At 52.1% G+C, this 13,061-nt stretch overlaps 1 protein-coding gene across 1 annotated transcript; it reads left to right on the top strand.

The window, feature by feature from the left end:
* The first annotated feature begins 4,097 nt into the window (after nt 1-4,097).
* Nucleotides 4,098-11,689, top strand: LOC142925571 (uncharacterized). The gene is made up of 2 exons (XM_076068566.1): nt 4,098-5,323; nt 6,418-11,689. Exons 1-2 carry the CDS (start codon nt 5,246-5,248, stop codon nt 8,434-8,436), a joined length of 2,097 nt encoding a protein of 698 aa, XP_075924681.1. The 5' UTR covers nt 4,098-5,245; the 3' UTR covers nt 8,437-11,689.
* The last annotated feature ends 1,372 nt before the right edge of the window (nt 11,690-13,061 follow it).

The following is a 13,061-nucleotide window of genomic DNA, read 5'->3' as shown; positions in this document are numbered from 1 at the left end:
GTAACCTTACGATGTGACATTGAATGAAGAATTTCAAGCCAGCATGGCAATTGACCCAAGGGCTGGTCCACACGCAACGCATACTGGAGCGCCGCGTAGTCCGAGCGCACTTTGAAGTGCCGCCCGTACAAATACGGCCGATACTGCTGCACGAATATGACAATGGCCAACAGTTCCCGGCGCGTAACGCAGTACCGCTGCTCCGCCGGAGACAGCACCCTGCTGCCATACGCAACCACGTGCTCCACGACATTAACGATCTGAGATAACACGAAACTAATGCCGGTATCACTGGCATCCGTGTCCAAGATGACCGGCAGCGAAAAGTCAGGATAACGTAGGGGAGGAGCGTTAACAAGCCCATCGCGAATGGAGCGGCATGTAGCATCTTCCGCCTTCCCCCAATTAAATTTCTGGCCCGTGGCCGTCAGGGCCTGGAGAGGTTTAGCAATGGACGCGAACCCAGCAACAAACCGGCGGTAATAAGAGGCAAAGCCAATAAAACTGCGCACCCCGATTCGCTGACTATGTGGCCCAAGTAACGGACAGATTTTTGGAGCAGATAACATTTTTGGGGCTTAAACTTCAAGTCGGCAGCGCGCATCTTAACAAGAACAGCCCGCAGGCGATCCAAATGCTCATCAAACGTGCGACCGAAAACGATGACGTCATCTAAATATTTTACAGGCACGAAACCCACTGAAGGCCCACCAAAACCAATTCCATCAGCCTCTAAAAAGTGGCAGGCGCGGAATGGAGCCCTATCAGAAGTCGGTTGAACTCGAACAGCCCTTGGGGCGTCCAAAAAGCCATCTTGGGCCTCGAGGCCTCGTCAAGCGGCAACTGCCAAAACCCGGACAAAAGGTCGAGGGTCAAAAAATACCGCGCGCCTGCCAGAGCATCCAATGAATCATCCATGCGAGGCAGGGGGTAAGCATCCTCGACTGACACTTTGCTAAATTTCCTGAAATCGACGCAAAACCGCAGACTGCCGTTGTGTTTCTTAAAAAGGACAATCAGAGCCCTACATGGACTGGTGAACGGCGAAATGATATCCACAGCCAACATTTCATCCACCGCCACACGAAAATGGTCCTTCTCAGCCGGACTCAGGCGATAAGGATTCTGGCGAATGGGGGCAGCATTACCCATGTCAATATGACAGGGCACATCGTGACTGTCCCCACGGGACAGGGCACATCGTGACTGTCCCCGCGGGACAAGGCGCATTGTGACTGTCCCGTGGGACAGGGCGCATCGTCACTGTCCCCGCGGGACAGGGCGCATCGTGACTGTCCCCGTGGGATAAGGCGCATCGTGACTGTCCCCGTGGGACAGGGCACATCGTGACTGTCTCCGCGGGATAAGGCGCATCGTGACTGTCTCCGTGGGACAGGGCGCATCGTGACTGTCCCCGCGGGACAAGGCTGACCGTGACTGTCCCCGTGGGACAGGGCGCATCGTGACTGTCCCCACGGTACAAGGCGCATCGTGACTGTCCCCGTGGGACAGGGCGCATCGTGACTGTCCCCACGGGACAAGGCGCATCGTCACTGTCCCCGCAGGACAGGGCGCATCGTGACTGTCCCCGCGGGACAAGGCTGACCGTGACTGTCCCCGTGGGACAGGGCGCATCGTGACTGTCCCCGTGGGACAAGGCTGACCGTGAGCACGGTTGGCTAAAAGAAAGAAGTTCGACATACATACGTATACCCTTTCCGTACCCGATGATGGCTGTGCTCTGGAGATGGGCAGGGGGCATGAAGACAAGCTGTGCTCACGGTTAAAGAGCGCTCCGTTCGTGGCTGCACGCTGCGTGCCACGATTCTAACTCGTTTATTTAAAACTGCTTCTTGTTGTGTTTAGTTTGTTGTTCTTCCCTGCACCTCCGATTCGCACGGTTGGCTACTCACGGTGCGAAATAAGTTCAATATACATACATCCTGAGATCACCGATTCTGATAGCACCAACGTTTTTTTTTCTTTTCCCGCAGCTGATTACATTGACCACCACAGCGAGTTAGCGGACTGCACTGCGAACACGCCCATGGCTGCCGTCAACGGCGAGGGATAATATTTGAACCGATCCTGTATGGACCATCCCAGCCTTCATCAACCTGCACTGACCAGTGTGATGAATTATGGTCAAACCACGGCCGACAAGGTGCGGAGAAGCCAGCATCCATCATCAACGAGCCGTATGAAATGAACCACACGCCCCCCCCCCCCCTATCCCGTCCTTCCCGTCCCTTCTAACCTCTTATTTTAGTTCTTCTGTCCTTATCTTCTCCTCCCCCGTTAAACAAAAATCCACGCTCCTGCCCGCGGCCCTCACGTAGGTGGGGCAGCGAGTCCAAATATTTCCCCTCGGGACAGAGTTTTTCTGTGCTCCCTCCTTTGGTTGTGATCTGTGCTCTGTACTAGGCCCATGAGGAACTATTAACAAAAACCTCACCACAGCTGCAACACACGTGGCAATAGCTGCTCTGGCAGGAACCATCACCAAGAGTCGAACCCAGGATCTTTGAGATGACCAGACACTGCATAAAGTCCAACACCCACTGTTCTTATTTTATTATGTTTTATTTTGATTATTTTATTTCCATTCTACGTGACTTTACCGAAAGAACCAAGAAGATGAACCCCACTGTTCTCTCCGGATCTCGCACTCCCCCTCAAACGAAGCCAACCCCCCCTCGTGGAAGACTCCATGAGGGTCTTCTGAGTTAATAAAGGGCACGACTTTTCTCGATTTAAAACTCATTTGTGTTTAGATTGTTGTCCTTCACCCGCACCTCCGATTCGCACAGTTGGCTATATACGGTGCGAAAAAAGTTCAACATACGTACATGCATTGCTCTTAAATGCGTATGGGGGAAATAAATATATTTTAAAAGACAAATGCACCGTGAGACTCTTTATCAGGAAGGATCCTGCAAAGGGTTATTTTTTTATCTTAAGATGTTTTCAGCGCATTAATGATGAGTTGTTTGTTATACAAGTGGGATAGGACTGGAGCACCCGGAGGAAATCCACGCACGCGAGGGGGCAACTCTCTATCCCCGCATGGATGGAAAGAGATGGCGATAGTTCACCGCCTTCTCGTGGCGAGCACCTCCTCGACGTCCACAGGAAGGGAGTTTCACAGCCCATCTGTGGGGTGATCCACAAACCCTTGCTGCCTCCGCAGTGGCTGAATTACATATCAGCAACGTGCAGCGTCGCCACCACCGTCCCACAGCAATGTTCTCTAAGCTTTCCTGCAAAAATAATTTCCATTATTTTATATAATAGGCATAATTGTGTAATTGGTATCATCGTGTTATACTTAGCATTGTTATATCAATGGAAGTAGAATACAATTGAAAACAATTGGCACAATCAGCACGATTAATATGGGGGATATAATTACTGACATTACTAAATTACCTTCCAATGTGCATTATTATTGGCATGCATAATTAAACCATAATTGGCATCAGTAGCATACCAATCTCACTTATTTGGCTTATACAGAAAAACGAATCAATAGTCGATGTTTTGGGAAATGGCCCTTATTTATAGCATATTTCCGGCCTTCACAGCCATAGGGGATAACTACATACCGACTCAGGACAGCCAACATGCTTCCAGACCCACAGCTCGAAGAGGCGAAGACCACGACGACGACAGCATGACGAGTTTCACTCCAGATGGCAGCAGCCCCGACTGTGAGTCGGAGCTCGCCTTTTATCCTCCCCACCGTGGCCAGGCTGCCCCACCCACGGGTCCAACTGGTAGAGCGGGCTGCTACCCCCCATTCCCAATGTCTACCAATTTCCCAGCGCCACGCGCTCCAGTGACTCATTCGATGTCACGACATATGTGTTAGACGCTACGGTGCTGTTATTGACACCGTGTTGAGTAGCTTTTGTTATTGCTAATTCTACTTTGTGCACCACGGCCAAAGCAGCAGCTGCATCGCCAAATAATCTATTCGTCTGTTCTGCGACGCGTACTCGAGACGCGTACGCGCGCACACACACAAAGAACCCATGGAATGCGCGCTCCAGTGTTGAATAATCCAACAATAATATAGTGATATATATATACCGCATGAAGTTTCTCTGCGACACAGGCAGTATATCAGTCCATAGTGACCTTGCTTGCGGGAGATTTGAAATAAATAACCCTCAAGACTCCTTTTGCCCTTCTCCATTCAGACACGTATAAAAACCACGCTCGCGCGCATGTACCCACACGCACAACGATACAGATCGCCCGTGTAGCCTACGCAGAATGTTGGGACCAACGCGCCTTGTGTTAGTGAGCGCCAAGGAATCTGGGAAGGTCGGCACAGCTCACGAGACATTGATGAGGCCAGAAACATGCCCGATGTTAACACACCCCCACCATGTGCTCATTTATGAGCTGAGTAGACCGAGGAGAGGACCAGGGCCGGTTCAGATAATCGTCACTGGTTTTGGCCATGAGCAGAAATCGAACTCGGTTCGCCGGGTTCGTAGCGCGGCGCGCTAACCGCTACACTGCCGCTCCAAAGACAAAGATCCCCCGTATAACCTTAACAGACCTATGACGGCCGGCACGGCACACGAGGGAGTGGGGTGGCCGAGACACACACGCTCTCAGGCATACACGCGTTCACGCTCTCACACACAAAACCCATCTCCCTCCGGTCCGGCGTCGCGAGCGTGGCTGCCCGCCCGGAATCCACGGTAGCCTCTCCAATTTGTCACACAGCGCCCCAGAGAGAGAGCGGGCAATTAATTGTGAAGACGCGCTGAGGAGCAGTGGGAGGGAAGGAGAGCGATGGATGGGTGGGGGGGGGGGCGCACGTGTGTAGTAGCAGCAAGAGGAGGTGTGAGAGTAAGATCCTTTCAGAGAGAGAGCGGGGAGGAGACACGGGACTTGACGATGCTAGGGAAGCGAGGAGCACAGTGCTGGATACGCGTGTCGCGCGACAGAGCTGCCTCGATCGCCAACTCGCCCCGCGTAAACGTGACCTCCTGACTTATTCACCGCAGCGAACGGGCGAGACAATCGCCCCCGGAGAGAGGTAGAATAGAGAATAGGGAAGGAGCAGGAGGAGTGGGTGGGGTGGAGTGGTGGTTCGGGGACGGCACGAGGAGACAGGGAGGGACCCCTATACACCCACCCGAGCTCCCGGCTGGCTGCCGGGGTTCGTGACCTCGAACTCTGCCTCGGCCACGTGTGACGCTGGTCCGGAGGAAGCAGCTCAAGGACCATGGGCGCGTGGAGTCAACGTCTCTGGGGTTTCACCGTGCTGCCCTTTCTGCTGCCCTTCTTTATACTGCTGCTGTCCGTGAGTGGCCGAGAGGCGCTGACCCCCTGTGCTAGACCACGAACTACACCCCTCCATACCGTCGCTCGCGATCATAATGCTCGAGGGAGCGAACAGCCAACGCCGATGCCCGGGAGAGTTCGGTGCGTGCGAGGTTCATAGCGAGAGCCCAGGAAAAAGCCGAGGCTGCAGAGCCCCCCCCCCCCTCCTCTACGTGAATCTGGCTCTGCGCGTGTCGAGATGAAGAGGGTGGGTCAGGCGCTGCTAGCAGGTGCCATCCTCGGGATGATGGATGGGAGTGCAGGTCAGGGTCTACGCGAATCACCCCTGGGTTTTTTGTGGTGGACCCGCGGCACGAAGTGCGGCGAGTGGCGAGGCCGGACACGCAGAGAGCGTGGCACCTCGCGTTCACGTCGATTCGCGTTAACGCGCAATGTTACCCAAAGCGCTTGGTGCCCCCCCCTCCCCCTCGCGGAATTAGAGATTGCTGGGCTTAATTGTCTCTCAGCTTGTTAAGTAGGTCTTCTCTATCGTTCTATATCTATAATATATACGCAATGTCATGCATAGACATGCATGGGGCACCGCGGTGGCGAGATGTTAACTACCTCGTCTGGTATGCAAGAGGTCGTGGGCTCGCTCCCAATCCTGACGCATGCTCTATATTTGGAGTTTGCATGTTCTCCCCGTGGTCGCGTGGATTTTTCTCCGGGTCGTCCGGGTTTTCCCTCCACATTTAGAAACATGGGTTTAGAGTATTTTGCTGCTGTAAATGTCCACGTAATAATAAGCCACTTCATTGAGCTATCATTCGTGGCCAGGTCGCTTCTGAAAAAGAGCTACATCGCTCACTGGGCCTTACCTGGCAAAATAAAAATAGCATAGCATAGAGGTTTCAGTTTGGGTGTTTTAACATCTAAACACCTGTTTTATTGCCAGAGAGGGTAAAACCTATTCTTATAATCTTGTCATACCGAGAATTCATGATCATGTCTATTATGTAATTTGGTGATGATGAATGGTGTTTATTATTGTTTGATGACAATGATTGGTGATGAATGACTGATATGAATTAGTTGTGTCATGATGGTAATGGCGTTGCTGTATCCACACAGACAAGAATCTTCGTGAGTTCGAGTCCAGAGTCCCTGGGTTCCCGAGACCCTCCCTGGGCCCCCCAGCACAGCGGGGACCAGTCTCTGGGTCCTGCCTTGCGAGGGGAACACGGGGACTCTATCGGCTACTGCGGGAGTCGGGCGCCCTTGTTACTGGCATCAGCATTATCAGCAGCAGCAACAGCTACAGAATCATCATCATCAGCAGCAGTTGTAACAACTACAGAATCGTCATTATATACAGGAGTAACAGCTGCAGAATCATCATCAGCAACAGCTACAGAATCGTCATCATCAGCAGGAGTAACAGCTGCAGAATCATCAGAAGCAGCAACAGCTACAGAATCATTCTCATCATCATCAGAAGCAGCAACAGCTACAGACTTATTATCAACAGCAGCAGTAACAGATACAAAATCGTTATCAGCAGCAGTAATAGTTATAGAATCAGCATCAGCAGGAGTAACAACAGCAGAATCATTATCATCATCAGCAGCAGTAATAGTTACAGAATGGTCAGCAGCAGTAACAGATCCAGAATCGTCATCATCAGCAGCAGTAACAGCTACAGAATCATCATCAGCAACAGAATCATCATCAGCAGCAGAAATAGCTACAGAATCGTCAGCAGTTGGAGTAAGAGCTACAGAATCATCATCATCAGCTGCAGCAGAAGTAACAGAATCACCATCAACATCAGCAGTACGAACAGTAGAAGAATATGGACCACCACCACCAGTAGCATCTTATGATGATTTATCATCATCATCCTCATCAACAACAACAACAACACTATCAGCAACACGAGACGAATCAACATCACCACTGCCACCGACACCGTTATCACGGGGTCACAAATTCTTCTCGATCGTGGATCCATCCCCGACGCGGCGACGGCGGCGAGCGGTGCACGCGCACGGGCACGGCGAGGCGACCGCTTACGGGCCGGCTCCTGGCCCGGGTGGGCGACCCCGCAAGCCCTTCGGCTGGGGCGACTTCAGCGCCAGCGTTCGCACGGCGCGCCTCCAGCTGCTCGTCACGGCGAAGCTGGTGGACCAAGGGAACGGCTCGTTGAGCGTGCACTTTCGTCACAACGCAACGGGCCGAGGAGGCAGCTTGTCCATCAGCCTCGGGCCGCACGCGACCCCGCTGCGCTTCCCAACGCGAGGACCCCTCGCCAGCCAGAAGCCGCGGTTCCATCAGCAGCAACAGCAGCAGCACCGACAACATCATCACCATCACTACCAGCAGCAGCAGCATCGTCAACATCAGCACGGGCAGCAGCAGCAGCAGCACCATCAGTACCAGCACCAGCAGCAGCCGCGGTTCCATCAGCAGCAGCAGCACCGACAACATCACCACCACCACCAACAGCAGCAGCAGCATCGTCAACACCAGCACGGGCAGCAGCAGCAGCAGCACCATCAGTACCAGCACCAGCAGCAGCCGCGGCACCAGCAGCAGTGGAGTGAGAACCACCAGCGACGTCACGAAGATGAACAGCACCCGAGACAGCAACAGCATCAGCACGACCAAAACTATCAGCAGCAGCAGTGGAATGAGAAACAGTTGCAACTGAATCAGGATGAGCAGCACGACCAACAGGAGCAGCAGGAGCAGCAACAGCATCGGCACCAACACCCGCAGCAGCAGCAGCAGCAGCAGGCTGAGTCGAAGGAGTCCCGGGACACAGGAACTTTCCGTTGTCGCGTCGAGTACGAGAAAGTGGATCGAGCGCTCAAAAGCGCGCCGTGCGCCGAGCCGCGCGACGCGGACTCCCCCGCCGCCGGTTCGAGTCCCAGCCCCGGTGGTAGTCCAGGTCACGGTCCGCCAGGTGTGGGTTCGGGCACGGGCGGATCGTGCTACCGCGAGCAGGTTCAGAGCCACGTCTCGTGGATCTGCTCCAAGCCAATGAGCGCCTTCTGCATCTACATCGCATTCCAGGGCGAGGACTACCGCCTGGCGCACAAAGTGTGCCCGGACCTCCACGCCAATCGTAACCTCCCCCCCAGCGGGTGAAGGAAGCGGGCCGGGTGGTGGATACGGAGGGGGATGGTGGACGAGCAGCAAAGGGCGAGCACACCTCCTGGAAACAACAGGCACACTGTCACCACCACAACCACCACCGTCAGTGGCGTTCGTCATACACGCATCTCGCTGAGACCACATACAGCACCATATAAGGATTGTTCGGATGTCCCGTGACTTCCATTTAATGCCCTAAAACTATTTTTTAAGTAAAGTTTATTTAAAGTTTAAATGAATATGCTAAGGAAGAAAATGGTACGGGTCAATTAATTTGGGGTCCCGAGACATCTGAACCACCCTGTACCTGGTTTAAACGGGACCATAGCACACACGTAGGCAGGAACTTTTGTGGAACTCGCCCGGCATGAGATACCGCAGAACAACTTTCGAGAGCTCTGGCAAGTAACGGTTTTTTTATTTATTTTCAAATCCAACACACCAGAGGCCATGCCCCATGTACAAGTTCATGGCATTGCAGTCCAATCGATGTTTCAAATCAAGCGAAACCCCACATTTCAACCTGCCGTCATCGTCGTGACCGATTCTGAGACCATCAACTCGCTACGCTTGAGAAAGCACCCGTGTTCAAATCCGCGATCTTAGCGGTGACGGCTCAGTGCGTTGTTTCGTATCCACGCATGTGGCGCATTGCAAAGCGCAGCATTTTACGTCTATGTAAACTCCCCTTATACCCGTGTCAGATTTACTGAGTCTCGAGACCCCCTTCTCGCGAGGGTCCTGCTTGGAATGTTCGGAGATCGGCGGCACGGCTGTTGAGTGTACCGGAGGTGCATCAGGAGTGAGCAGCTACAACATGGGACCTTTCTTTCCAGGATCAAAGTGTAAGAATAGGTTTTACCCTTTCTGGCAATAAAATAGGTGTTAAGATGTTCAAACACCAAACAGAAACCTTTTGCAACGAGTCATGCCTGCATTAACCACAAAGACAATGCATATATGCATCGCCTTTTTGCGTCCTCTGGTCTAACACTGATTGAGACGAGGCCTGAAAGAATGCTGCTCTCTCTGGGGTGAACCAATCAGTTTCAAAGACAATGCATTTATTACCAGAGCATGTTTTTGTTTGCATGTTCACAAGCAATGGCGGAACCAGGATTTGCAGGTAGTGGGACAACCCCTGTAGCAATGAAAATGGTAGAGGAGTTGTTAGTAAGTAAGGACTTGTCCCTTGCTTTTTATTCAACGCCTGTGCAGCGATGGCGCAGCCATCGATCGAGGGTCGAATTCGAACCGCGTTGTGTGATCGGCATCGCGCTCGCTAAAGGTGAATGCATTCAGGGAAGTCGTGGACTGTGTACGCAACTGCGCACAATTCTGAGTCACTTAGAACTGCTTTGCCCTTACTTATTGCCAATTATGGACTCAAACTATTATCCTATCACATCATAGAGTCCCTGGCACGTAATAATATGCTACACAGTGGCAGTGGGGGTCGCAAAATGCCGATTTATTACGAATAAACCCCAATGATCCGATCCAAATGAGGGATTTCGATCGGATCATTGGGAGGGCACGTGCCACCCGCCCCCCCCCCCTCACTGGCTCCGTCAGTGTTCACAAGTATGTGTGGTTGTCGTTAGACCTCCTTTGCCAGTACCAAAATGCAATAATAGGGTTTTTCCCCTTTTTTCTGGCAAAAAAACTTAAACCTTTTTTTACAAGGATTCATGTCTGCAGTTTGCAGTCAAAATGCAAAAAAAACCATACTATGATAATATATGCATTGTCCTTGAAACTGATTGGTCCACACCAAGGGACGGCTTTCTTTTGAGCCTCGACCCAATTGGTGCTCGACCAGATGACGCCTTTTGGCGTCAAACACCAAACAGAAACCTTTCTGTTTGGTATTTCCATGTTGGAGGAGACAGAGTGACGCCTTTTGGCGTCATCTGGTCGAGCACTAATTGGGTCGAGGCTCAAAAGAAAGCCGTCCCTTGGTGTGGACCAATCAGTTTCAAGGACAATGCATATATTATCATAGTATGTTTTTTTTGCATTTTGACTGCAGGTATTGTGGTTAATGCAGACATGAATCCTTGTAAAAAAAGGTTTCAGTTTTGTTGCCAGAAAAAAGGGGAAAAACCCTATTATTATGTGCGGTTAATGCAGATATGATTCCTTGCAAAAGGTTTTTGTTTGGTGTTTGAAGATCTTAACACAGCTGTTTTATTGTGTCAGAAAGGGTAAAACCTATTCTTAGACTTTGATACTGGCAAGAAAGGTTCCATGTTGGAGGAGACAGAGTCACTCGCAGGCTTTGGACCAAGTATCAAGGCGCAGGGCTGCAAAGACTGAGAGAATTGGACAGGGGAGGGCCCCCTTGAATTTCTGGTACCAGGGCCCATGCCAAGCACACTCCACTTTTAAGAGTATTCGGATATTTTCTCTGTGATTGAGGAAAAAACGGGGCTGTCCGAAGAAACCCCAGACATACGACGGAGAAAACTCAAATCCCGCTATAACGAATGACCTTTCTCCATCCTACTTGCTGTCCTGATATAAATTATACGGAGCTTGAGATATGGGAGTAATTATCTCTGATAGTCGACATAGGGGCTGTATAATAATAGCTTTTAAAATATAAAAAAACGTGATTTTTCAATATATACAACACACCTGCAGTATGCGTGTTTGCCATAGTTGTGTGTGTATGTACGGCTGTGTGTGTAGGTGTATAGTGGGGAGCGGTAGTGTAGTGGTTAGCGCTGCACTACGAACCCGGCGGCCCGAGTTCGATTCCCGCTCACGGCCAACACCAGTGACGATTATCTGAACGGGTCCTGGGCTTCCCCTAGGTCGACTCGGCCTCAAATGAGTACCTGGTGTCTTGTGTAAACATCGCCACTAGGGAGACAAAGGCGGCCGGGCGTGGTGTTGGCCACCCACCCCCTTCGTGTGCCGTGCCGGACTTCAAAGGTGCTTGCAAACAGCACTTGCCCCAACAGTCTGTTCAGGGGGATCTTTGTCTTTGTATATATGTAACAGCTTTGGTTTGGAAGCAGAGGTTTCACTTCGAATCAGACCCTGCTGATGAGATAATGAACATCGAAGAGGAAGATGGGATGTGTTCAAACGACTTTTGGTTTTCGCTTGAAGGGACAGATATGTGAAGGCGTTTTGTTGGCCAAGTTTTGCTTTAACTTAAATTCTGATGCCTGTGTCATGTGCGATGTGACGTGTCGCCGTCTGGTGGACATAGCCTGCAACAAGAAGTACTCCAATACGCTTTTGTGTGCGCCTCTATCTCTGTTGGAACCCTAGGGGGAGCCCACGTCTTGTTCGAAAGTCTCTGATTAATATGCCTTAAGAGTTGATGCGTTGTACTATACACAGATCGACACAAGGATACGCACACGGAGACAAGAAGACGGAGATAGACGCAGGGAGTCAGAGAGGGCGCCACGGTGGCTAGGAGATGTTAACTACCTCGCCTGATATGCAGGAGGTTGTGGATTCGATCCCAACCCTGACGCCTGCTGCGTATTTGGAGTTTGCGTGTCTCTCTCTTCCCGTGGTCACGTGGATTTTTCTCCGGGTCCTCCGATTTTTTCCCTCTATTTAGAATAATGCGTTTAGAGTATTTTGCTGCTATACATTTACACATAGCCCACTGCTATGAGCTATCATTTGTGGCCAGATCGCTTCTGTAAAACAGCTGTACAGCTCAGTGCGCCTTACCTGGTCAAATGGAGAGACAAATATTAAGAGTAAAAAATAGACATAGGGACATACCAGCCGTTGTCTTTCCCGCACCTCCGATTCGCACGGTTTGCTACTTACGGTGCGAAAGAAGTTCAGCATACATTCATAACATTACGCCGATGTAAACTCTCTAACCCATGTCAGATTTGCCGAGCCTCAAGACCTCTGCTTGGAATGTTGAGAGATCAGCGCGCATTCGCCACGAAGTGGAGGGGACGTGACCACATCATCAGCTAGCCCACTCACACGTGGGGGGGGGGGGGGGGTTGGCGACGTCCTCCAAAATCTGAGGCACAGCAGCCCGAGCCTGGTTCATCCACAACTTGCCCCATGATGTCATCTCGGCTGATGGATTTCCCCTCCTACCAAGACATAGAGAGACACGTAGGCACAGGGAGACAGATTCGGGTAGACACAGGGAGACAGCGAGACGTGTCGACAGGGAGAGTATTTGGCTGCTATACATTTATACATAGGGAGACAACACATTCCTGCGGAGGGGGCTGGTAGGAACGTTGGTTGCTCGGTCAATGGCCAGGGTCAACGGCGGCACCACGTGGTGTATTCCGCACAATATGCCCGACTGTGAGGGCGGGCACAAGCCGGCGTGAGTAGGTTAAACGTTGAGTTTTATAAGGGCACCACGGGGTGACCAGCCCCTCCCCACCCAGCCCCACCCCTCCCACCCCCCACCCAGCCTCACCCTCCCCACCCAGCCCCTCACCACCCTCCCCTCCCCACCCAGCCCCTCCTCACCCTCCCCACCCAGCCCCTCCCCACCCAGCCCCTGCCCACCCAGCCCCTCCCAACCCAGCCCCTCCCCACCCAGCCCCACCCCTCCCACCCCCCACCCAGCCTCACCCTCCCCGCCCAGCCCCTCCCCACCCTCCCCT

The sequence above is a fragment of the Petromyzon marinus genome, chromosome 2, assembly GCF_048934315.1.
Source record: "Petromyzon marinus isolate PM22_M1 ecotype Great Lakes invasive population chromosome 2, UKy_Petmar_22M1.pri1.0, whole genome shotgun sequence".
NCBI classification, from domain to species: Eukaryota; Metazoa; Chordata; class Hyperoartia; order Petromyzontiformes; family Petromyzontidae; genus Petromyzon; species Petromyzon marinus.
This window is presented reverse-complemented; position numbering and strand designations above follow the sequence as displayed.